The sequence below is a fragment of the Bufo bufo genome, chromosome 11 (genome assembly GCF_905171765.1).
Source record: "Bufo bufo chromosome 11, aBufBuf1.1, whole genome shotgun sequence".
In the NCBI taxonomy this organism is placed as follows: domain Eukaryota; kingdom Metazoa; phylum Chordata; class Amphibia; order Anura; family Bufonidae; genus Bufo; species Bufo bufo.
This window is the reverse complement of record NC_053399.1, coordinates 8,370,899-8,397,625: the sequence shown is the minus strand read 5'-3', so window position 1 is coordinate 8,397,625 and position 26,727 is coordinate 8,370,899. Positions and strand designations below refer to the sequence as shown.

The 26,727-nt window shown below is 45.1% G+C and overlaps 1 protein-coding gene across 1 annotated transcript in view; it reads right to left on the bottom strand.

Moving 5' to 3' along the window:
- Window positions 1-11,494: 11,494 nt before the first annotated feature.
- Window positions 11,495-26,727, bottom strand: part of CCDC85C (coiled-coil domain containing 85C) — a 70,123-nt gene continuing 54,890 nt past the window's right edge. The window contains exons 3-6 of the mRNA XM_040412531.1: window positions 18,881-18,985; window positions 15,110-15,205; window positions 14,155-14,253; window positions 11,495-12,238 (exon numbers count right to left, since the gene is read on the bottom strand). Coding sequence (XP_040268465.1) covers window positions 12,149-12,238; window positions 14,155-14,253; window positions 15,110-15,205; window positions 18,881-18,985 — 390 coding nt within the window. The 3' untranslated portion in view covers window positions 11,495-12,148. The remainder of the gene's footprint in view (window positions 12,239-14,154; window positions 14,254-15,109; window positions 15,206-18,880; window positions 18,986-26,727) is intronic.

Here is a 26,727-nt window from a genome sequence, read left to right as displayed (position 1 = left end):
ATGTAACTATATGTGTTTGCTGATATTGTAACATCTTATAATATTTCTTATGATGTAGGTAACGCCTCCCTCTCAGAAGAGCAGGATTTGTAAGGCCCGGCAGACATCGTACTATCGTCCTCCAGAAGAAGCTCCCAGCGTACATCCCGGATGGCAGGCTCCGACGTATCCCGGCTTCACATGGTAGGTGTATTTATTTTTTGTGCTGTGCCCAGTACTACACGATTCCATGAACAAGGTCTAGCGTCTGCCCCCTCCATCTCCCGGGATGATGGCATGACCCTTGGACCAGTGGGCTCCTCAGCTTGTAGACTGTCGTCGTGTGTCAGCCGCATATCCAAGTCGTGCGGTGAGCCCTAAAGCTGTCGTAAAATATATCAGCCTAGTAAGGGTTAACTCGCCATTTGCTAAGGTTGCATGACTCAGGTGGAGCAAATGAAGGAAACTGAGCAGTGAGGGGTCTTCCCACAAGAGTCCATCAAGGAGGTCACCAAAGAATTCCGATGAAGATCTCAGGGGTTGGACGTCTCTCTCCTCGCAGATCAGGTCCGTGTTCATGATTGCAGAGCGGGTAATGAGGTTTTCTATTGAGAAATTGTAAAAAAAAAATCCCTCTGATATATAGATAATAAAGGGAACCTGTCACCGGGATTTGGGGTATAGAGCTGCGGACATGGGCTGCTAGATGGCCGCTAGCACATCCGCAATACCCAGTCCCCATAGCTCTGTGTGCTTTTATTGTGTATAAAAACCGATTTGATACATATGCAAATTACCCGGAGATGAGTCAGAGTTTGAAAATATGACTTCTTCGGTCACACAAGTAAGATATGACTCTTTTATGTTAATTTGCATATGTATCAAATCAGTTTTTTTACACAATAAAAGCACACAGAGCTATGGGGACTGGATATTGCGGATGGGCTAGCAGCCATCTAGCAACCCATGTCCTCAGCTCTATACACAAAATCCCGGTGACAGGTTCTCTTTAATAAAAGATATTGAGAGGGCTTGTCCAAGGCTGCAGTATTACGTTCTGCCACTTGGTGGCAGCATTGTCCTTTAATATTAGACTGTAAGCACAATTTTTCCCCCCTAGTTTGTGTTCTGGTGGCTGCACTTATTGCCCATCGTCCGGCTGCAGCGCCAGGACTGATATACTCCTTAATGAAGGGGTGCGGTTATGAGGTAGAGCAGTCATGCCCCCGCCCCCCCCCCCCCCCCCCCCCCATTCCCCATCTGCGCTGCCATAAATAATGGGCCATCTGATTCTATTTGCATCAGTAATGCAAATTAATTCATACCAGTTATGCCCAGCATGGCTTCCCATGTCTGGAGCTGCCATACAGCTGTTTTTTAATTATTACTTTGTTGCCCAGTGTTACATTATCCTAAATGCTCATGCATTTTTCTACTTCTGCCCTTGGTAGTATGGAGAATTGGGCAGCAGCGGAGGCGGCAGCAGGCACAGAATAGGTGGTAGCAGTAGCGGCAGTGTTAGATGGGGCAGCAGAACAGGGGAGGGAGGTTGTGGTACTAGAGAGACTGTGCATGGGCTGCAGAAGAGGGGTCAAAGGTGTCATCATGGTGGTCTGGCCAAATAGAGAAGAAAAGGGAATGACAATTAGAGGAGATGTCATCTATGAGTAACCGGATGTAACAGTTGTGTATTCAGCCTGTGACTGCGTTTGATCAGTGTGGTTGTCACTTGTGCCAGTATAGAACTGGTATCTGACCACTGACTATGGCGGTAGTATTTTTATTTATGTAGTTTTCCTTTCCTTCTTGTCTACATTTTGTGGCTCATGTAGTTACGGGAGTAATAACGGGCACAACCAAACACCTTGGCACAACTCGCATTGCTTGCCACTTTTTTCCAATTCTTTTTAGATTGGCAGCTGCCATTTGTGTGCTCTTCAACCATCTTAGTGCATCACCCTGAGAGCTTCATATAACTGGGAAGAACCTAAAGGAACCCCCCCCCCCATGTCTTTAACCACCTCCGGACCGCCTAACGCAGATACGCGTTCCGGAGGTGGCAGCCCTGCGCTCAGCGACGCATATACGCGTCATCTCGCGATGGCCGAGATTTCCTGTGAACGCGCGCACAGGAACGGAAGGTAAGAGAGTGGATCTCCAGCCTGCCAACGGCGATCGTTCGCTGGCAGGCTGGAGATGTGTTTTTTTTAACCCCTAACAGGTATATTAGACGCTGTTTTGATAACAGCGTCTAATATACCTGCTACCTGGTCCTCTGGTGGTCCCCTTTGTTTGGATCGACCACCAGAGGACACAGGCAGCTCAGTAAAGTAGCACCAAGCACCACTACACTACACTACACCCCCCCCCCCCCCCGTCACTTATTAACCCCTTATTAGCCCCTGATCACCCCATATAGACTCCCTGATTACCCCCCTGTCATTGATCACACCCCTGTAAAGCTCCATTCAGATGTCCGCATGATTTTTACGGATGCACTGATAGATGGATCGGATCCGCAAAACGCATACGGACGTCTGAATGGAGCCTTACAGGGGCGTGATCAATGACTGTGGTGATCACCCCATATAGACTCCCTGATCACCCCCCTGTCATTGATCCCCCCCCTGTCATTGATCCCCCCCCCCTGTCATTGATCCCCCCCCCCTGTCATTGATCACCCCCCCCTGTCATTGATCACCCCCCCCCCTGATATTGATTACCCCACCCCTGTCATTGATTACCCCCCCCCCCCCCCTGTCATTGATTACCCCCCCCTGTAAGGCTCCATTCAGACATTTTTTTGGCCCAAGTTAGCAGAAATTATTATTTTTTTCTTACAAAGTCTCATATTCCACTAACTTGTGTCAAAAAATAAAATCTCACATGAACTCACCCTACCCCTCATGGAATCCAAATGCGTAAAAATTTTTAGACATTTATATTCCAGACTTCTTCTCACGCTTTAGGGCCCCTAGAATGCCAGGGCAGTATAAATACCCCACATGTGACCCCATTTCGGAAAGAAGACACCCCCAGGTATTCCGTGAGGGGCATATTGAGTCCATGAAAGATTGAAATTTTTGTCCCAAGTTAGCGGAAAGGGAGACTTTGTGAGAAAAAAATAAATAAAATCAATTTCCGCTAACTTGTGCCAAAATTTCTATGAACTCGCCATGCCCCTCATTGAATACCTTGGGGTGTCTTCTTTCCAAAATGGGGTCACATGTGGGGTATTTATACTGCCCTGGCATTCTAGGGGCCCTAAAGCGTGAGAAGAAGTCTGGGATCCAAATGTCTAAAAATGCCCTCATAAAATGAATGTGGGCCCCTTTGCGCATCTAGGCTGCAAAAAAGTGTCACATGTGGTATCGCCGTATTCAGGAGAAGTTGGGGAATGTGTTTTGGGGTGTCATTTTACATATACCCATGCTGGGTGAGAAATATCTTGGTCAAATGCCAACTTTGTATAAAAAAAATGGGAAAAGTTGTCTTTTGCCAAGATATTTCTCTCACCCAGCATGGGTATATGTAAAATGACACCCCAAAACACATTCCCCAACTTCTCCTGAGTACAGAGATACCAGATGTGACACTTTTTTTGCAGCCTAGGTGGGCAAAGGGGCCCAAATTCCAAAGAGCACCTTTCGGATTTCACAGGTCATTTTTTACAGAATTTGATTTCAAACTCCTTACCACACATTTGGGCCCCTAAAATGCCAGGGCAGTATAACTACCCCACAAGTGACCCCATTTTAGAAAGAAGACACCCCAAGGTATTTACTGATGGGCATAGTGAGTTCATAGAACTTTTTATTTTTTGTCACAAGTTAGTGGAATATGAGACTTTGTAAGAAAAAAAAAAATAAATAAATAATCATTTTCCGCTAACTTGTGACAAAAAATAAAAAGTTCTATGAACTCACTATGCCCATCAGCGAATACCTTAGGGTGTCTACTTTCCGAAATGGGGTCATTTGTGGGGTATTTGTACTGTCTGGGCATTGTAGAACCTCAGGAAACATGACAGGTGCTCAGAAAGTCAGAGCTGCTTCAAAAAGCGGAAATTCACATTTTTGTACCATAGTTTGTAAACGCTATAACCTTTACCCAAACATTTTTTTTTATCAAAGACATGTAGAACAATAAATTTAGAGCAAAATTTATATATGGATCTCGTTTTTTTTGCAAAATTTTACAACTGAAAGTGAAAAATGTCATTTTTTTGCAAAAAAAATCGTTAAATTTCGATTAATAACAAAAAAGTAAAAATGTCAGCAGCAATGAAATACCACCAAATGAAAGCTCTATTAGTGAGAAGAAAAGGAGGTAAAATTCATTTGGGTGGTAAGTTGCATGACCGAGCAATAAACGGTGAAAGTAGTGTAGGTCAGAAGTGTAAAAAGTGGCCTGGTCTTTCAGGGTGTTTAAGCACTGGGGGCTGAGGTGGTTAAGCAGCAGTATACAAGACAATCCCTTCAAAAAAGTGAAGTTATGAAGTATTCTCGATGACATCCTCTTGAGTAGACGGGCCGCTCTTGGGCCGAATATCAGAAGAGGGAACTGAATGCTTATCCTGCCGAGACCGCCATTCACTACTGATGTAGATCGGTCTCATCTGTGTATGTAACTGTGTTTGCTGATATTGTAACATCTTATAATTAGACGTTTTAATATTTATCTTGCTGTAGGTAACGCATCCCTCTCAGAAGAGCAGGATTTGTAAGGCCCGGCAGACATCGTACTATCGTCCTCCAGAAGAAGCTCCCAGCGTACATCCCGGGTGGCAGGCTCCGACGTATCCCGGCTTCACATGGTAGGTGTATTTTTTTATTTTTCCCGTGCTGTGCCGTTTAGTCTACTACACTAAGAACAAGGTCTAACGTTTGCCCCCTCCATCTCACAGAATGGTGGCATGACCCTTGGACCAGTGGGCTCCTCACAGCTTGTGGACTGAGATCCCTATTAAGGTGGGGCATCCGGGATTAGAAAAGGTCTGTTTTTCCAGAAACAGCGCCACTCCTGTCCATAGACTGTGACTGCAGCCGGGGAGGAGATGCAATATACACACAACCTAAAGATGAAACTTTTTTCTAACCCTGGTCAACTGCTTGCATGGGGCGACTGTGGTTGTAACTGGTTTAAATAGACCATAAGGGTCCTGGGCCATCGACCTTCATGGATGGCCCCTACTACCATCATAGGGTACCTGTCACCTGGACTGGATTCCTTATATGTAATGTATAAAATGCTATAGATGCTGTTTTTATAGGCCTTGACCATTCACTAGGGGCCGGCACATGTTTTCTGGCCCTTGATTATTGCCCTGGTGGACCTGTTATAAGGTTCGGGTTCTATACGGCATCCAACAAATGTCTTGCACTTAGGCCCTCTTGACTTGTATGGAAGCTGTCGGGCCATCACAATGGGACATGGCATATTTTTTAATGACCAGTATTCATGGTCCATAAAAAACACGTGAATACACCGATAGACTGTTGTTGCTCTAAGAACTGCTGTCTTGTGTCGGTTGCATATCCAAGATCGACTGCAGCTCCCCGGACCCGAACTGCCTGCATCATAGGGATTAATGATGGTCAGCTCCTATCTGATGGCAGCTCTATTGTACTGTGCTTGTATCATCCTCATCTACATCCAGTACAATAACACTGCACTCGGATAGGAACGGACTATCATAAATTACTATGATGCAATCCGTTCAGATCAGTCATTCCAGGAGCTGTAACGATCATACGAAACAGCCCTTGTGGTACAGTCACATGTAGCCAAATTGCTGCAGAAAGTTTCCTAACAATTGCACAAGAATCTTCACCAATTTGTGTGGATTTTGGTGCAGATCTGCCTTTCGACTTCACCTACGGAAAACAGGTGAGTTGCGAAAATTTAAAAAAATGTGGTGTTTCTGTGACTCCCTTGCCTGGTCCCATGCCAGTATGTGCACAGTCCAGCCTCCTGCAATCACATTTCATCCCATGTGATTGTTGCAGCAGTCACATAGAATGAGACCTTTTTACCTTCTTCCCATCCTTCCTTATTTCCTTACCTTTCTCCCTCCTTCATTAATTCCTTCTTTCTTTCCTCCTTCTATTCTTCCTTATTTCCCTTTTTGCTTCCTTATTCCTCCCTCCTTTCTTATTTCCTTTCTCTCATGTTCTTTCTTCCCTCCCTCCTTTCTTTCTTATGTCCTTTCTTCCCTCTCTCCTTTATTCTTTATGGTCCTGCCGTCCCTCCTTGTTTCTTTCCTCTATTCTGTCCTTCCCAGTTTCTTTCCTTGTTTCCATGTTCACCCTACTTCCATTATCTCCACCTTCCTTTTCTTCTCCTTTTTACCTTCTCTGCATATTTCTCTCCCTGCTTTCTTATTCCTTTCTTATTTACTTCCTTTCCTCTTTTCTTGTTTTACTTTCCTCCCTCCTTGCTTCCTTCCTTTCCTCTCTCCTTTCTTTATTTCCTTCCGCCTTTCCTCACTTCTCTATTACTTATGTCCTTTCTTCCCACCCTCCTTTCTCTCGTATGCCCCACCTTTCCTCCCTTTCTTCCCAATGTCCTTCCCTCCCTCCTTTCTTCCTTTGTCCTACATTTTCTTTTTTATTTCAGCCTTTCCTCTCTCCTTTCTTCCTTATGTCCTACCTTTCCTCTCTCCCTTTTTCCTTATGTCCTGCTCTCCTTCCTTTTTTTCCCTTATGTCCTGACTTTTCCCCATCCTTTCTTCCTTATGTCCTGCCTTTCCTCTTTTTGTCTCCTTTCATCCTTATGTCCTGCTTGCTTCCCTCCTTTCTTACTTTTGCCTTGCCGGCTTCCTTCCTTTTTTTCCTTATGTCCTGCTTTTCCTCCCTTCTTCCTTTTGTCCTGCCTCCCCCCTTCTTCCTTTTGTCCTGCCTCCCCCCTTCTTCCTTTTGTCCTGCCTTTCTTACTTTTGTCCTGCTAGTTTCCCTCTTTTCTTACTTTTGTCCTATTTCATTTCTTCCTAATGTCCTGCCTTTCCTCCCTCCTTTCTTCGGCCCCCTGCAAAACACGAACACAGTCCGTGGGGCAGCCGCAGCGTATCGCGGACCCATTCACTTTAATGGGTCCGCGATCCGGCCGTTCCGCAAAAATATAGGACATGTTCTATCTTTTTGCAGAACGGAAGTACGGGACGAAACCCCACAGAAGCACTCCGTAGTGCTTCCGTCGGGTTCCGTTCTGTGCTTCCGTTCCGCATCTCCGGATTTGCGGACCTATTCAAGTGAATGGGTCAGCAACCATGATACGGAATGCCCACGGAACGGCACCCGTGTATTGCGGATCCGCAAATGCGGTCCGCAATACGGCAACGGGAAGCACACGTTCGTGTGCAGGGGGCACTCCTTATATGTCGCCTTTCTTCCTTATGTCCTGCCTCCCCCCTTCTTCTTAAGTCCTGCTTGCTTCCCTCCTTTCTTACTTTTGTCTTGCCTGCTTCCTTCCTTTTTTCCTTATGTCTTGCCTTTCCGTCCCACCTTTTTTCTTATGTCCTGCATTTCCCTTATGTCCTGCCTCCCTCCTTCTTCCTTTTGTCCTGCTTTTCTTACTTTTGTCCTGCTAGTTTCCCTATTTTCTTATTTTTGTCCTACCTCTTTTGTTCCTTATGTCCTGCCTCGTTTGTGTTCCTTATGTCCTGCCTCGTTTGTGTTCCTTATGTCCTGCCTCGTTTGTGTTCCTTATGTCCTGCCTCGTTTGTGTTCCTCATGTCCTGCATCATTTCCCTCCCTTTCTCCCTCCTTTCCGTCCCTTTTTCTTTAATATGTCATTTCTTACTTCTTTAAGTCCTGCCTTTCCTCCTTCCTTCTTATCCTACGTCCTGAATTTCCTTCTTCCTGTCTTCCTTATGTGCTGCATTCCCTCCCTTCTTCCTTCGGTATGTATTCTGTCCTTTTTTTCCTTTCTGTATTCTATCCACCCTTCCCCCTTATTTTCATCTTTGCCACCATTATTTTCCATCTTTGCCTCCACTATATCCACCTTCCTTTTCTCCTTCTACCTACTCTCCTTATTTCCTCCCTGGCTTCCTTATTTCTTTCCTCCCTCCTTTCTTCCTTTTTTCCATCCTTTCCTCCCTTATTTTTTCATTATGTCCTTACTTTCATCTCACCCTTCCTTATGCCCTTCTTTTTCTTATGTCCTTTTTCCTTGTTTCCTGTCTTTCCTCATTTTCTTTCTCTATTCTCTCCATTCTCCGTCCCCCTTTCTTTCCTTATTTCCATCTTCACCCTTCCATTATTTACACCTTTTTTTTTTCTCTTTCTTGCTACCTTCTTTTATTTCCCTCCTTGCTTTCTGATCCCTTCCTTTCCTTCACTCTTATTGCCTTCCTTTTTACATTATTTCTTTCCTTTCCTCCCTCCTTTCTCGTCTATTCTTCCATATGTTCTGGCTTTCCTCCCTTATGTTTTGCCTCCCCTTTTCTTCCTTATTGTCTACCTTTTTATTCCCTTCGTTACTCCTTATTTTCTTCTTTTTCTATCTTTATTTTCTTCTTTTCCTCATTCCTTTTTTCCTTTATGTTCTCATGCCCTCCTTCCATTATTTCATCCTCGTTACCTTTTCTCCTTATTTTCTTCCTTGTGTCCTTTTCCTTTATGTCCTCTTTCGTGCCTTTCCTCCTTGTTTCCTTTCTCTATTCTCTCCATCCTTTGCCCTCTTTCTTTCTTTATTTCCATCTTCACCCTTCTTCAATTATTTCCACATTCCTTTTCTCTTTCTTGATATCTTCTCTTCTTATTTCCTCCCTTGCTTCCTTTATTTCTTCCTTTCCTCCACCTTTTTCATTTCCTTACTTTTTTCTCTCATTTATTCCTTATTCCTTTCTACCTTATGTCCTGCCTTCTCTCCTTTTTTTTCTTTCTTCTCGCCATTCTCCTTCACCCTTACTTATCATCTTCACCTCCTTCCTTCCATTCTTAATTTCCACCTTTCTTTCATCCCTACCATCATTTCCTTCCTCCCCTGCTTCCTTATTATCTTTTCCATCCAGTCTTCCTAATTTTCTTTCCTTTCCCCTTTTTTATTACATTTCATTCATTTCTTCCTTTCTTTATCTTCTTCCTATTTTTGTTTTCTCCATTCTTCCTTATTTCCTAATTTCTCCTCCCCTCCCTGCTTCTCCTTCCTTATTACCTTTCTTTTTTTCTCTCCCTCCTCTTTTGACCTTCTGTCCTCATTTCATCCTTTTTTTCCCTACTCCCCTCTCCTTATTTTCATCCTTTCTTCCTCTTGTCCTTCCATTCTTTATTTTGATCTTTATTTCTTCAATACTCTATTCCCCCCCTTTCTTTCTTAGTATTTCTGTCTTCCGTATTTCCTTTTTTTCCCATCCCTTTCCTTCCATGCTTCTTTATTTCCTTCCTTTCATCTGTACCTCCTCCCCTTCCTTATTTCCTCCCATTCTTTTCCTCCTCCTCCCTTCTATACTTTTTCTCCCTACTTCCCTTCCTCCTCCCATATTTTTTCCCTTTCTTTCATCCCTTTTTACAGCCTGCCTTTCCTCATTATTCCGTTCCTTTCTTTCCATCTTCAGCCTTCTTCCATTCTTTCTACTTTCCTTTCTACCTTCTCTCCTTCCCTTTCTGCGTCCTTATTTTCTTTCTCCTATTTTTCTTCCTTCTTTCCCTGCTCCCTCCCTCTTTTTTTTTCTTTTTCCTCCTTCCTTTTTTTTGTCTTCTGTATCTCCTGTCTTAGTCCTCCTCCAGTCTTGCTTTTTGCCTCTTATGTTTCCTTGTTTAATTTATTCCCTCCATAACCTTCCTTCATTTCCTCCCAACCCTCATTTTCTTTTTTTCTTCCTCCTTTATTTCCTTCTCTTCATTTCTGCCCTCTCTCTTAATTTCTTCACTCCCTCCCATCTTTCCATTTCTTCCTGCTTTCTTATTTCGTTCTTCCCACTTTATTTTTCTGTCCTTGCTTCATTCCATATTTCATTTTTACATCCCTTTTTTCAATGTTTTTCCTTCTAAGTTCTCAGCTCATTTTTTTCTTTCCTTTTCTACTTATTTCCCTCCTCTCCACCTTATTTCATTCCTGTATTACTCCATACCATTCCTTCTTCCTATCCCCTTCCTTTTATTTCCCTCCATCCTTTACTAGTTCCTTCCTTCCATCATTCCTTATTTCCTATGTGCATCCTTCACTCGTTTCCCTTCACCCTCTTTATTTCATTCTCCTTCTGTCCTACCCTCCTTCCTTGTTTCATTCTTTCTTTCCTTTTTTCCCTCCCATCTTCCTTTTTGTTTCTCTCCATTTCTGTGCCACTCGTTTCACTTAACCTGATCAAGTGGCAGAAATTCCTGAGAAGAAATGATCTGGTGGCCGAGTACAAAGAAACCTTTCTTCTGAGCAAACCTGGAATTCTGCGTTTAGGGCTTTCATTTGTAATTTGCTGCCAGTGAAACCTGACAGGGGCTCCTGAGGCCTCACGGACTTCTTATGCCTGTTTTTTTGTTCTTTCTGCAAAAAGCCAAAGGAAGCGGATCAGCGAGGCATGAGGCACATTGTACCTTATGTCTCTGGCCTGATGAATGCAGCAGTGTATTCTCACGACTGTCATTTAACTGCAGAACAAAGCTGCTAGATCACAGATCCATCGTGTATTATTAGAGAAACGGATACGTGAGGCGCGAGACACAGGTTACCTCATGTCCTAACAATGTCACTACTTTATAATCAGTGTATATTGTATGTTCATAGCTGAATACAGCTGCATTAGGTGTAAGTATGCAGATGGGTATATTGGCCCATCAGTGTGCCTCACTCCTCAATGATGCTAATAATTCTGTAATATTATTATATACAGTGAATTCTCATGCGGTTGTCTTTGCAGATGCTGCTGGAATTGGACAAGTCACAAGGTAGGAGGCACAGCGTACCTAATTTTATAAATGGCAATCAGTCCTTATAAATTGACTGCATTATGTGTAGCCGTGGTGGTACAGATATTGGAGTTTAACCGTATACCCCTGTGCAATCGCTGCGGCACTGTGTGCCTTATGCCTCAATCCTAGGGCAATTAGTAATGCAAATAATACATCATATTTGCAATATGTGCATTAATGTAGATGTGAATGTTCACAATTAGCCCTGCTGCCTCCAGTATCTAGGCATTCACACAGCCGTAGTGCCGCGGCGTCCGTGGTGTGGACCGCAAACTACAAGCACTGGCTGTGCAGCCCCATTGCCTTTAATGAATCCATGACCTACAAGATATGACAAAAGACAGGACATGTCCCATCTCTCGCGGAGAGGACTTCCGGGTCCATGCTTCCACCCTGCAAACAATAAAACATGTCCTATCTTGCGGATCGCGGAGCTTGTGTTTTGCGCTCCACAACACGGGCACAGCAGCACTACGGCCATGTGAAATGGGGTCCGCAGCTGTGCTCATTTTGTATATTGACATGCCTCATGAGTCACATTGTACCTTATGCCTCCCTCATGGTTTGGGTGTATGTGCGGAGAAATGAAAAGACAACAATTCACATATACACAAGTTTTTATATGCCGACATAAAATGATATATTCTACAGAATCTAGAACAGTAACAAAATAGAGATCCGTCACGTTATATACAGCGGGCGGAGGAAAAACCGACGCGGATTCTGCTCTTTACAGGGATAAAAATCTACAAGTTCCTGAATAATTTTCATTTTTTTTTCAATACAAATATTGATCAGAATAGAAATCAACGAAGCAGCTACAACGATGGGTTCGTAAGAAAGTCAATAAAACGCGGGGGGCGGGGCTTAGCCTCGGCGTCTATACAAAAATATCCTGATTTGTTGTCGTCCCATTAAATAAGAATCCTCGTTACAAAATTATCATCCAGTGTGTAATACTAAGGGGTCTAGTTCGCGGTGCCCAACCTACGGCCACTGCTGGGGGTTGTAGTCTGACAACCAAACAGCCATAGGATGAGGAGTCCCGGTCTGACCCTCACCGGGATAGTGGTCTATTGCAGGGCGTGCATGGGTCTACATAGGAGACAATCAGTGTGGGGGAGGGGAGATCCCCCTGCTATGTGTCTACGCTGCCGGACATCTATATACAGTGTGTATTGAGTCTCCAGCTTGTGGATTGACCTCCAGTTGCCATATTTACAGCAGTTCTTTATCTCAAGTGCCTCTGACGCCTCATTTTACAAGGGTCCTTTAAACTGGTTTCCAGAAAGATGCTGCCTGATCGAAGGCTTGGAGTTGGCGGCGTCGCCCAACTTCCTCCACACGACCTGGAAGACAATTAGATTTGCATTATATTCATTTTATTGACATTTTTATATGTGTTTTTTTTAATCTAGAGTCTTCAAAATAAAACCTTTAATCCAAAATGTTTGGTAATCTGGAGCAGAGCTAATCAGAATTCTTCCTGCCATTAGAAATGATTGAGCTTTGTTGTTGCAGAAGAGCTGACAATCCAGCAGGGCCTCGTCATGTAGGGTCACCCCGATCTCATCCATGGCCGTCTTTGACTGTGCCGAGTATTTTCAGTGTCAGCCATTAGTTTTCACCACTAGGTGGCGCTATTGCTTTGTGCAGTAATCCTGCATATAACCCTTAAGGGCTCATGCACACGAATGTATTTTGCTTCTGTGTCCGTTATGTTTTTTTTGCGGCCCGTGTGCGGAACCATTCACTTCAATGGGTCCACAAAAAACTGAAATGACTTAATGTGCATTCTTTTTCCGTATGTCCGCATGAACGTTCCGTAAAAAAAAAAGATAGAACTTGTCCTATTCCTTTCTGTTTTGTGGACAACTATAGGCATTATTACAGTGGATTTGCAAAAAAAAAAAATGCATTATGGATGTCATCCGTATCTTTTGCGGAACGCAAAATACATACGGACGTGTGCATGAGCCTTTAACATGTTGCGGCCCTGGTGCAGTTTTTATCTGGGATTTAAAAGAATTCTGCTTTTCTTCCAGCCGCAGCACCACTCCTGTTTACAGGCTATGTCTGGTATTGCAGTTCAGTCCCATTAAAGTGAATAAGGCCGAGCACAACCTGCGGACCGGACTGGCGACCACAGCAGCCATGTTTGTCTGTTCTGGTGCATCCCCTCTAAGGCTCCACTCACACGTCCGCATTCGTTCCGCAATTTTGCAGAACGGGTGCGGACCCATTCATTTTCTATGGGGATGGAATGGATGCGGACAGCACACAGTGTGCTGTCAGCATCCGCTTTTGCTGAGCGCGGCCCCGTTCTTCAGGTCCGCAAAAGATAGAACATGTCCTATTCTTGTCTGCAGCTTGCGGACAAGAATAGGCATTTCCATAGGGGTGCCGGGCGGGTGTGTGAATGGAGCCTAAGGTGCAGTACTAATGTTCACCTCTCAATGGGAGTAACAGGGGACAGAGGTGGTGGGAGGAGAGGGGCTGCATTTGGATAAGTACAGCCCCTTGGGCTCTTTTCAACTCATTTGCATAATTATAAAAATAGTGATAAGCAGATCTGTAGGTGACATTAGGACATCAGACATGGTCCTGGTTGGTGACAGACTCCCTAAAGTTATAGACAGGTGACAACCAAATTCAGTAACATAAGCGCCTGTGGTCGTCTCAGAATCCAGGCATTTAATGTAAATGTAGGAAAAATGGCATCTGATATGTTAGGACCTGCCGGGACGCATCGATGGGGTGAGGTTGATCTGAGACCCCTGCTCTTCTGGTCACCGTGCTGTAGAGCCACAGACTGGTGGGGGCCACGTTGGTGGATTTGGAGGTCACCTGTAGGGCTTCAACATTTCCGCCTTCAGGCAGCTTTGATCAGCACAGTCCTTGGATAATGGCAGAACATTGTAATGCATGATTAATTCATCCTCAAAAGGCAGAAACATCAAACCGACTCCAGAAGTTTCCTGAAGATCCGCGTCAGCAGCGCCGTCTTCCCAGCAGGACTATTTATTTATCTAATGGCTGCCGATTTCAGAACGGGGACTGCGTCCGGGAGCGGCAGGAGTCCTAAACAGAGGAGTAAAAGCACGGACCATCCGGCTCTGTAGGATAGCATTAACCCTTTCCACTACTCTGCATAAGAATAATGCTATCCAACAGAGCTGGATGGTCCGTGCTTTTACATGCTGCGACCAGTAAATGTGGCCTCCACCCAGCGTTGTGACAGACCCTTCTGTGATCCCCTTCTTACATTGCACATTTCTCGTACAATCGCCTTCTCCTTCTCACTCAGGTCTTCCTCGTAGTTGTCAGGAGCTTGCCGGTCCAGGTTTTCATGCACTTCCAGAACCTGTGCAAAAGAAAACACGTTTACGGTGAACTGAAGGCAGAACGTTTGTAATTAAGTACAGAACCAGCCGACCGGTACCAGAACCATAAGAATCTTATCTGGACAAGCAGGAAATCTGCAAACAGGGGACAAAGCAAAAAAAAAAACTCTGCACTTTGTGGATTACCCACCCGAGTCCATGCAGAGCATTGGCAGATCTGCAATATGTGAACTTTGGGTGGGGGGGGACCTACAAACATGGCACCAGAACAGCAATTTATAGATAAATAATACACTTAAAACATAAGAGGGAAAAGGTACTACATGATACTATAGCACATGTGGTACCCTGCCGGCTAGTCCGACAGCCATAAATACCAAAAATAAGGGGGAGGCAAAAGATGTACAAGAATAGAAAACATGGCTGCTTTCCTCCCCAAAAAATTAGTCTATGTAGTGCAGAGGTTTACCAGTTTCTTCTTTAATTAAACATTAATGTTTTTCTAGTTTTGTGCATCTTTTTGCCTCCCTTTCCCTGCAGTGCAGATGACCCCCCTCTGCACTGCAAGGACACAGGGAGCGGTGGGCAAACCTCCGCGGATGCACAAAAATAATAAAAAATGACTGCTTTCTTCTGGAAAAGAAAAGGGAGCAGGTAATGTAAAGGTTTGCTTCCTCCATCCACTAGGGGGCAGCCCTCTGCACTGTGTGGACCGGACGGGCCAATCTCTCCAATGAGTGGGGTAGTTGGCTCAAGCCCCTGGATTTTCTCCCCGGCCCCCGTATCCACACAGGGCAGAGGTTTGGCGGCAGATCTCTCCACTGCATAAACTGGGAGGGAAAAAAATACTGCACGTTGTAGAATTCCTAAAGTTACCTTCATAGCATGCACCACCGCCTCTGGCTTCTGCACTACTGGGACGTATCCAGCAGGGGGCGTGGAGGAGAGATCGGCTGTGATCCGCACGGTGCCCTGATGAAAAGAAGATGCATATTATTATTAAACATGGCGGCCGCTGATAAAAGGATCTATGTGAACCGGGGGGAAGAGGGAATCCCACTCCTCCAGGGTCTCCCCAAACATATGGTGGGGTAGAGGATGAGGCTCTGGGTGACGGAAGATCCAGGTCGTATACAATGAAGTGCACAGAGGAACCAGACACTGGCCTGGAAAGGATTTATGAAAAATGCGCTCTGTCGCCTATAGCAGCCAATCAGCGCGCAGCTTTCATTTTTTAAGAGCAGAATTCTCCAATTCACCCCAATAGGTGCCTCCCTTATCACTGCCTAAAAGCACCCATAGGAGAATTATTCAGATTCCCCAGATAAGTGCCTGCAATAAATGCCCCCATGTGTGTCTGCCCCCATAAGGACGATCCATTAGGCCATGTGGGAAGGATAAATACAAGAAAACTAAAATCGAGAGACAAGGCGTTCTATATCAGTATCAGACCTGGCCACTAGGGGCGGTGTTTTATATATGGCAGGGGTCTCATCCAAATAAAGCCATTTACCCCTGAGCTCTCGGGGATGGAGATATGTACACAGCTCTCCGGAGCCCCCGCTAGATTGTCTCGGCACCATGGAGCTTTTATTACAACTCATTACACGGAACCTAAAATACTACTGGTTATATCACATCCTGTAAAAGCACTTTCCAGGGGCCGGTTCTGTTATATCTCACAGCTCACAACTGCCTAGAGCTGCTGGAAAGAGCAGTATAATCTTGGATTGGTGCTTTTATGCTTTTTTAAAATAAAGCGATTACAGTATTAAAACTTCCGAGATAAAAGTGTCCACATTTCATTATTCCAATGCACATTGGAAATCTAAGAGGCTGCCATAGACAACAAGGACACTTTTCCTCTAGGAGAACTTTAATACATAAGACTCATAGCATCAGAGATCCAAAAGAACCATTTGCTGTAGCAGAACCTTGGAATTTCAGAATTTTTAAATCAAGACCCCAACCAGTTCATACCAATAACTCCATCTTAAAAGGCATTTCCTTTAAACCCTATGTACAAGAATACTGCTCCTATGTACAAGAATATAACTACTATAATACTGCCTCCTATACACAAGAATATAACTACTATAATATATTCTTGTACACAGGAGCAGTATTATAGTAGTTATATTCTTGTGTATAGGAGGCAGTATTATAGTAGTTGTATTCTTGTACATAGGAGCCGTATTATAGTAGTTATATTCTTGTACACAGGAGCAGTAACTACTATAATACTGCTCCCTATGTACAAGAATATAACTACTATAATACTGCTCCTATGTACAAGAATATAACTACTATAATACTGCTTCTATGTACAAGAATATAACTACTATTATACTGCTCCTATGTACAAGAATATAACTACTATAATACTGCTCCTATGTACAAGAATATAACTACTATAATACTGCCCCTATGTACAAGAATATAACTACTATAATACTGCCCCTATGTACAAGAATATAACTACTATAATACTGCCCCTATGTACAAGAATATAACTACTATAATACTGCTCCTATGTACAAGAATATAACTACTGTAATACTGCTCCTATGTACAAGAATATAACTACTATAATACTGCCTCCTATGTACAAGAATATAACTACTATAATACTGCCTCCTATGTACAAGAATATAACTACTATAATACTGCCCCTATGTACAAGAATATAACTACTATAATACTAATCAGTGTTTCCTGTCCATCAAAAAAATATGACCTGTCCTATTTTTTTGACGGACAACGGTTCACGGACCCATTCAAGTCAATGGGTCCGTGAAAAAACACGGATGCACACAAGATTGGCATCCGTGTCCATGATCCGTGGCCGTTGGCAACTTTCACACGACAGTATATTCTAACACAGAGGCGTTCCCATAGTGATGGGGACGCTTCAAGTTAGAATATACTGAGAACTGTGTACATGACTTCCCCCTGCTGCCTGGCAGCACCTGATCTCTTACAGGGGGCTGTGATCCGCACAATTAACCCCTCAGGTGCTGCACCTAAAGGGTTAATTGTGCGTATCATAGCCCCCTGTAAGAGATCAAGTGCTGCCAGGCAGGAGGGGGCAGACCCCCTCCCTCCCCAATATTATATTCATTGGTGGCCAGTGCGGCCTCACCTCTCCCCCCTCCCCCCCCCAGTTAAAATCACGTTCCAAATCCCCCATCATTGGTGGCCAGTGCGGCCTCACCCCCCCCCCCCCCCCCCCACCCCCCCTAGTTAAAATGACGTTCCCCCATCATTGGTGGCAGTGGAGAGTTCCGATCGGAGTCCCAGTTTAATCGCTGGGGCTCCGATCGGTAACCATGGCAACCAGGACGCTACTGCCATGGTTACTTAGCAATGTTTAGAAGCATTATACTTACCTGCGAGCTGTGATGTCTGTGACCGGCCGGGCGCTCCTCCTACTGGTAAGTGTCAGGTCTGTGATAAGCAATGCGTCGCACAGACCTTTCACTTACTAGTAGGAGGAGCGCCCGGCCGGTCACAGACATCACAGCTCGCAGGTAAGTATAATGCTTCTAAAAATTGCTAAGTAACCATGGCAACCAGGACTGCAGTAGCGTCCTGGTTGCCATGGTTACCGATCGGAGCCTCAGCGATTAAACTGGGACTCTGATCGTAACTCTCCACTGCCACCAATGATGGGGGTACGTCATTTTAACTAAGGGGGGGGGGGGGGGGGAGATGTGAGGCCGCACTGGCCACCAATGATGGGGGATTCGGAAGGTGATTTTAACGGTGCGGCACCTGAGGGGTTAATTGTGCGGATCACAGCCTCCTGTAAGAGATCGGGTGCTGCCAGGCAGCAGGGGGCAGTCATGTACACAGTTCGTAGGATATTCTGATTGAAGCGTCCCCATCACTATGGGAACGCCTCTGTGTTAGAATATACTGTCGGATCTGAGTTTCACGATCTAACTCAAATCCGATGGTATATTCTAACATAGAGGCGTTCCCATGGTGATGGGGACGCTTCAAGTTAAAATATACCATTGGATTGGAGAAAACTCTGATCCTATGGTATATTAACCCTGATTTTACATTGAAAGTCAATGGGGGACGGATACGTTTGCAATTGCACCATATTGTGTCAACGTCAAACGGATCCGTCCACATTGACTTGCATTGTAATTCAGGACGGATCCGTTTGGCTCCGCACGGCCAGGCAGACACCAAAACGACTTTTTTTTCATGTCCGTGGATCCTCCAAAAATCAAGGAAGACCCACGGAAGAAAAAGCGGACACGGAGCAACGGAACCCCGTTTTGCGGACCGTGAAAAAATACTGTCATGTGCATGAGGCCTATAACTCCTATAATATTCTTCAGAACTGAGTAGCGCCATGAAATGACCATCATTTTGGCAGCTACATTACATGGGAACAGTGTATAAACCTGCACAATACAGCAGATGATATCATATACGTTCTCAAGCTGCCCATTGGGGATGAAGGGTTATAAATATTCATGCTCTTCCTCTATTTAGGGGCATAAATCCTGTCTATTGTCTGCGCTTATAAATATTCATCCTGATACGGGGGAGAATGGAGCCCCGTCTTTCCCTGCAGCACACACACATCTAGGTCCTGTCAGCAGAGAGCGGGCAGAGGGCGTTACTCACGTTCTGCAGGGGCTCCGGGTACTGAGACAGCGAGGACAGCTGCGATTCAGAGTGGTAAGGAGATAAGCCTTTCCGTAACGTCCTTAAGTCATTGTGGCTGGAATGCTGAAAAGCAGAAGACAGAGAATAAGTGAGCAGAGGAGCGGACGTCCGCACAGGTCAATAAACGTCATAATATCATCTAATATCTGTGCCAGTACACAAGAATATAACTACTATACTACTGCCTCCTATGTACAAGAATATAACTACTATAATACTGCTTCTATGTACAAGAATATAACTACTATAATACTGCTCCTATGTACAAGAATATAACTACTATAATACTGCTCCTATGTACAAGAATATAACTACTATAATACTGCTCCTATGTACAAGAATATAACTACTATAATACTGCCTCCTATACACAAGAATATAACTACTATAATACTGCTCCTATGTACAAGAATATAACTACTATAATACTGCCTCCTATGTACAAGAATATAACTACTATAATACTGCCTCCTATGTACAAGAATATAACTACTATGATACTGCTCCTATGTACAAGAATATTACTACTATAATACTGCTCCTATGTACAAGAATATAACTACTATAATACTGCTCCTATGTACAAGAATATAACTACTATAATACTGCCCCCTATGTACAAGAATATAACTACTATAATACTGCTCCTGTGTACAATAATATAACTACTATAATACTGCTCCTATGTACAAGAATATAACTACTATAATACTGCTCCTATGTACAAGAATATAACTGCTAAAATACTGCCTCCTATGTACAAGAATATAACTACTATAATACTGCTCCTATGTACAAGAATATAACTACTATAATACTGCTTCTATGTACAAGAATATAACTACTATAATACTGCTCCTATGTACAAGAATATAACTACTATAATACTGCTCCTATGTACAAGAATATAACTACTATAATACTGCTCCTATGTACAGGAATATAACTGCTATAATACTGCTCCTATGTACAAGAATATAACTACTATAATACAGCCTCCTATGTACAAGAATATAACTACTATAATACTGCTCCTGTGTACAAGAATATAACTACTATAATACTGCTCCCATGTACAAGAATATAACTACTATAATACTGCTCCCATGTACAAGAATATAACTACTATAATACTGCTCCTATGTACAAGAATATAACTACTATAATACTGCCTCTATGTACAAGAATATAACTACTATAATACTGCTCCTATGTACAAGAATATAACTGCTATAGATCTGATCCACCTTGTCTCTCCACATCGAAACAGTAGGAGGTTCAGTCTCTTTCCAAAGCAGCGGAATCAGCAGTCTCGCCGCCGTAATAAGTATAGTGGGAAGATCAGTTACATTTTTGGCTTCATCTTAGACACCATATGATGAACTGATATGTAATAATTGTCACTTCCATAGAAGGTTTGTAATAATACCTTTTCATCAATACTACGATGGTATGTGATTGTAAGATGTACTTTATTCTTTGAATAAAAAGAAATTTGGTTAAGAATATAACTGCTATAATGCTGCGGTAATACGGTATAGCCGGGTCAGGCGAACCGACCAGTTAATGGGGGGGGGGGGGGGGGTGTAATGGGCCAGAGAAGGGTCCAGCGTATTGGATATCAACATGCCCAATCCTTTTGTTCTAGGCTGCCCTCCGGAGGCGTCTCCCACAGGCCAAGTTGAAGGATCTTCTACCACTACAGTGATCTTCATCGTCTCCAGATCCATTATCCAGCACCTGTCAGGTGCCATTGACAGTGGATGAAAGGAACATGTGTACCTACAGGAACCTCGTATGAGACGGGTGTAGCTCCCCCTCATTACTCCAGACATTGTCCTCATATACAGCTCAATATATGAACCATATTGTGAGGGACGTGTCCTTTGTGCGCCTTTAATCCTGTTTATTCGGGAGGTTGAGTTCAGATCATCGTCGGTGTGTACAGAGGAGGCACAATCTAGTTATGACATCTGTCACAGGATTAGGGAAGATCACAGGCCAGGGTGGATTGTCTACAACTTTATAAGCCCCTCAGCTCTTTTGAAAACCAGTCTAGGAACCGGAAGGAGCAGCTGTCCGGACGGCACATGAGCCCCACCTAACCAGGTCCGACCCAAGCCCAACGAGTCACTTCCCAGGTGTCAGATCCTGTCAATTACATCAGAGACCCAGAAAAACAACATCCCAATATAATCCGCGTATAATAGATATGTTCCGGGTGTCGGAAGCGGACACATACCGGTCACACAACGTACAGAGGAGAGGCCCAGTGGTACCCAACGCTCTATACTCCGCCGTGGCCACACTTCCCTACTGATAACAGGCCGTGCCACCATACAACCATCCCAAGACATAGTATGATCTGTTATCAGTATGGAAATGGAATCCAGCCCAGACCCAGACGTGGGCCACATTCTCTTCTGCATACATGTCCATGCCACCATAGACCAATCCAAGGACATGGCCACTTCCCTCCATAAACAGGTTCAAGATATTACTCCTCCATATCAGGGCATGGAGCTCACTTTCATCTGGATACAGGCTCATGCCACCATACACCCATCCCATGACCTAGAACCCATAACACATAATGAAAGTGGCGCTTGTTCGCCCTCATCCTTCAAACCCCTCCCGGGTTGAAGTCCTTGGGCCTCATACCTTGGGATGGTGGCAAAACCAGCAGAAGAAGCTGAAGCCCAGCTCTCTCCTCTGTGGAGATGAGCCTGTACTTAATGACCAGCCCAGTACGTAGGACTGTCTGGCATCTCCTTGGGTGAATGGTGGTCTTCTAGGACTATAAAGATGTGAGTCCTACACAGGTTCTCCGCTCCCATAGTTAAGGTAGACAGGAACCACTTCTGAGGACCCCATTATGTGAGCCCCACATGAGCCATAGGCCGCCTGTATAGAACACACATCCTTGCATGCATGGCTGATGCAGCAGAAGACACGGAGGAGGCCTCTTGTATGGATGTGATTATTTCTTTATATCACATAATAGGCCACTGATGATTTTTATTATATTTAGCCTAATATTCACATTTTCCTCCTGCTTGTGGGAAATTAAGTGATTAGCGCTAATTAGTAGAGGTGAGAAAATGTTCGGGAGATGATGAGAACACGGATTCTGTGTAATAACCGGGTGATGTAAGGCCTGGGGCATGAAGGAGGATTCTGGATCTTCTCAGGTCGAAATGGGTGTCATTTGATGACTCTACTGACATTGGGCTTTTTACCTCACATAGTACCACCGGACGTACGGCTAATGCTGCATTATAAAAGCGGCTTAGGTCCATGTACGTATACCGTATGGTCAGATACCGCAGCCATGCTGATCACTGAACTGGCCCCACTCCCCCCTGGAGCTGACCATCTAAGGCTTGTAAACTAACACGACACCCAGAACAGCATGAATATAGCACATGTACGGCGCTCACGCGGCAGACATGGAGCATGTATACGGCGCTCAGGCGGCAGACATGGAGCATGTATACGGCGCTCAGGCGGCAGACATGGAGCATGTATACGGCGCTCAGGCGGCAGACATGGAGCATGTATACGGCGCTCAGGCGGCAGACATGGAGCATGTATACGGCGCTCAGGTGGCAGACATGGAGCATGTATACGGCGCCCAGGCGGCAGACATGGAGCACGTATACGGCACTCAGGCGGCAGACATGGAGCATGTATACGGCACACAAACTATAAAGAGCTTAGTAATACAGCACAACAAACACAGCATCAATTATATGGAGGAAGATATGCTACACTGGGATAAATAATACTAACATATAGTGCCCACACAATAGTGCCATTCAATGCCTCAATAATGCAGGCTTTAACAGTACAGTCCCGGTTGTCCAGGGCAGCGACGGTTTACCCGCTCCAATGTTATATTACTCATGAGGGGTGCAGCCTTTGGCGGGTTGAAGGAAATGGGGGCCCTGGGCAATTGTCTAGCTTGCCACTCTCAAAACTGGCCCCGATTTCCATACCAATTTGGACGCCTGTCCTCTGTATATAAATCCTAACGAGAATTTCTGGAAAACCAAGCGTTCTTATGACTGCCGAGTTTATTTAGCTTTGAGACCGAGAAAACAGATTGCTTGCTCCTGTGCGTTTGCTAATCCCCCATAAGGGCAGCTAAACAGAAGACATGTCGTCTGCAGCACCTCGGGTCACAATCCCCAACCGCACGGCCACTGTCTGTCACCTGGATGCTGGGCAGATGGAGCTGCAGGGCTTAGACATGTTCTCCTGACCTGGAGGAGCCGTCAGGAGCCTGACCGCTGCCATCACAAACCAGCTGATTGGGGTTCCTGAAAATTATAGCAATGGAAGAGCCAAAGGGGCCACATTGTCCAAGGGCTGGGACCAACACTGGGGTGAAGAATGGGTCCCAGCCCCTCTGATCATAATTCTACATGCAAGGAATCGTAACTGAAGGATGGAGCCGGGGAAATTGGGATTCTCTGTTCAGGGAGCGCGCAGCGTCCATTAGATGGATAGGAAGGGACAATCCGGGGCAGGAGTCTGCAGGATGAATGTGCTCGATTCTCCGTCATCGGAGGCCGACCCAATAACAGGGGCTGAAGCAGAAGTAATGTGCTGCTATGGAAATGGCGCTCTCTCCGACTGCCAAACTTCACATGCAATTAAATCACTTCTCTCTCTCCTTGCCAGACAAAGCGGAAGATTCTTAAATCCGCTCATTCCGACTGAAAGGCCTCTTGCACACGAACGTGTTTTTTTTCTATTTACGTTCTGTTTTTTTTGCATTCCATATACGGACCGTATACAGAACCATTCATTTCAATGGATCCGCAAAAAAAACAAAAACGGAAGGTACTCTGTATGCCTTCCGTTTCCATATTTCCGTTCCGTTCAAAGATAGAACATGTCCTACTATTGTCCGCATAACAGACAAGGATAGTACTGTTCTATCAGAGGCCAGCTGTTCCGTTCCGCAAAAAACGGAAAAAGCCATACGGGCGTGTGCAAGAGGCCTAAGGAAGAGGCTGAAGCACGAGAGGAACGGGACTGTGCCCCACATTCTATAAGAACCTGTATAGTGTATACCATAGTGATAACTTCTGAGGACCTATAGGACCCTGTATACCACAGGGCTGACCCACTGAGGACCTATAGGACACCATATACCACAGGGCTGACCCATAGAGATAACTCATAGCTTCTGGGAACCTATAGGACACTATATTCCATAGGGATGGCCCATATCCACTGAGGACCAATACGACACTGTATACCATAGGGATGACCCATAACCATTGGAGACCTATAGCATGCTACTACCATAGGGCTGACCTACAGCCTCTGAGGACCTATAGCACGCTGTATACCATAGGGCTGACCTACAGCCTCTGAGGACCTATAGCACGCTGTATACCATAGGGCTGACCTACAGCCTCTGAGGACCTATAGCACACTGTATACCATAGGGCTGACCTACAGCCTCTGAGGACCTATAGAACGCTGTATACCATAGGGCTGACCTACAGCCTCTGAGGACCTATAGCACACTGTATACCATAGGGCTGACCTACAGCCTCTGATGACCTATAGGACACTGTATACCATAGGGCTGACCTACAGCCTCTGAGGACCTATAGCACGCTATATACCATAGGGCTGACCTACAGCCTCTGAGGACCTATAGCATGCTGTATACCATAGGGCTGACCTACAGCCTCTGAGGACCTATAGCACACTGTATACCATAGGGCTGACCTACAGCCTCTGAGGACCTATAGAACGCTGTATACCATAGGGCTGACCTACAGCCTCTGAGGACCTATAGCACACTGTATACCATAGGGCTGACCTACAGCCTCTGATGACCTATAGGACACTGTATACCATAGGGCTGACCTACAGCCTCTGAGGACCTATCGGACACTATATACCATAGGCCTTACTCATAGTTTCAGCGGATCTATAAGGCACTGGGTGACTGTCTATGACCCATGGTTTCACTGGACCTATAGTACACAGTATGATATAGGGCTGACTACACTTCAGTGACCTATAGGACCCTGTATACCATAGGGATGACCCATGTCCTATAGGTCCTCTGAAGCTATGGGTCATCCCTATGGTATACAGTGTCCTATAGGGCATTGTGAGACATATTGGTGACCCATATGATGCAGTGGCAGTGGGCTATAGGTACTTCTAGTGCGCACAATGCCATAGGATTGTATGTATACCTGGCGCTCCTCCAGGCACTGCGCCTTCACGCCACATTACCCGTCCCATCTGTGGTGTATCCGGTATGTGGCTCATTGTCCCTATTTTTTCTCGCTGGGACTCGATGGAGAATAATCAGCCAGACACGAGGCCGAGACATTTACCGGGGTGTAAAGGAGGTCGCCCCAGACTGCACCAATGTGGAGACTATACTGTAACCGGAGGCTCAATGGGCTCTTTAAACGCGGCGACAAGATGCGAGACCTGGAGGCACCGTAACCTGAATTATCGCCATGTAATGGACGAGGGCAGAGATGATGGATCGCTTTATTAGGTTGGCGCCATGAGACGTGACACCAGCTAGTAAATGAGAAACATTAGGAACCGCTCTGCGGGCCATTTATGACTTAATTACCCCATTTCTGAAGAAGAAGGACACCAACCTTTCCCAGTCATATATAATCCCTACTGGAAGTGGGCGGGCCCTGCTGGTTAACTGTCTGTGTGCCTGGATGACCCACCCACAGCCTATAAAGAATCTGAGAGATCGCTGCGGGATAAATCCCATGATATATAGCAGGAACCCCGCCACAATCCTAATGACCTGCAGCGCGATCTGGATCATTACGGAGCGCCGTCATTTATCTAATTACTCTGTCAATAATGCCGCAGGCTACAACGCAGATCGGAGGAGGGAAAAACCAACCCTTTCATGGCCGCTGCATTACACTTCTTCCAGAGCAGGCAGGGGTTGTGCAAAACATGGCTGCTTTCTTCCACGTCAGCTCCACAGAGGTGAATGGGACTGAGCTGCAATACTGCACACAACCTGAGGGCTGGGGTGGCGCTGTGTTAAGAAAGCGGCAGCCATGTTTTTCTACACCGCTGACTTTTCTATCCTGCGGGCCGCCAGCTACAATAAGAGGAGACGCCCTCACTGCTGAACTAGACGTCCCAGCATTCCTTGCGTTTCCACAAACCATTTACTGGTGACCATACATGGCTTAAAGGGGTATTCCGGTATCCTCATGACAGGGAAGAACTATTAGATTGGTGGTGTTTGGGGCCCCCGTTCTCGTGATGGGTGGGAGTCCCAGAATTAGGACCCCCATCGTACTAATAGTTATAACTTGAGATAACCGGAATACCCCTTTAAGTCCAACTAATCCTGATGGTCTGACCGTTACCATCGCCTGCCATGGCAGCTGTCATTAGACCACTTTTCTTTTCACTCGTCCCCCCTTAGCTCTTCCTGGCAGTCCTTCCCACCGTCATGTATGTTGAACATTGTATGGTCACAGATAGGGGGCAGCACGACCCCTGGTCCATTCAAACAGGGGAACACAGGACCCCCGTTGCCATGATCGGTGGGGTCCCAGCAGTGAGACACGTACCCCCTCCGCTGTGTATAGGGGATAAGCATTGTTTGCGGGGAGATTCCTTTAATCAATGTGTTATACTTTCTAATATACTTTCTACTTCCAGATCTCTTCTTGCTGTCAGTGAATGAGAACAGAGGCGTAATGTAAAGCTCTTGGGTCTTAGTGCAATTATGTAACAAAGCCCCCACCTACAATGTGTTGTTCCCATGTGGC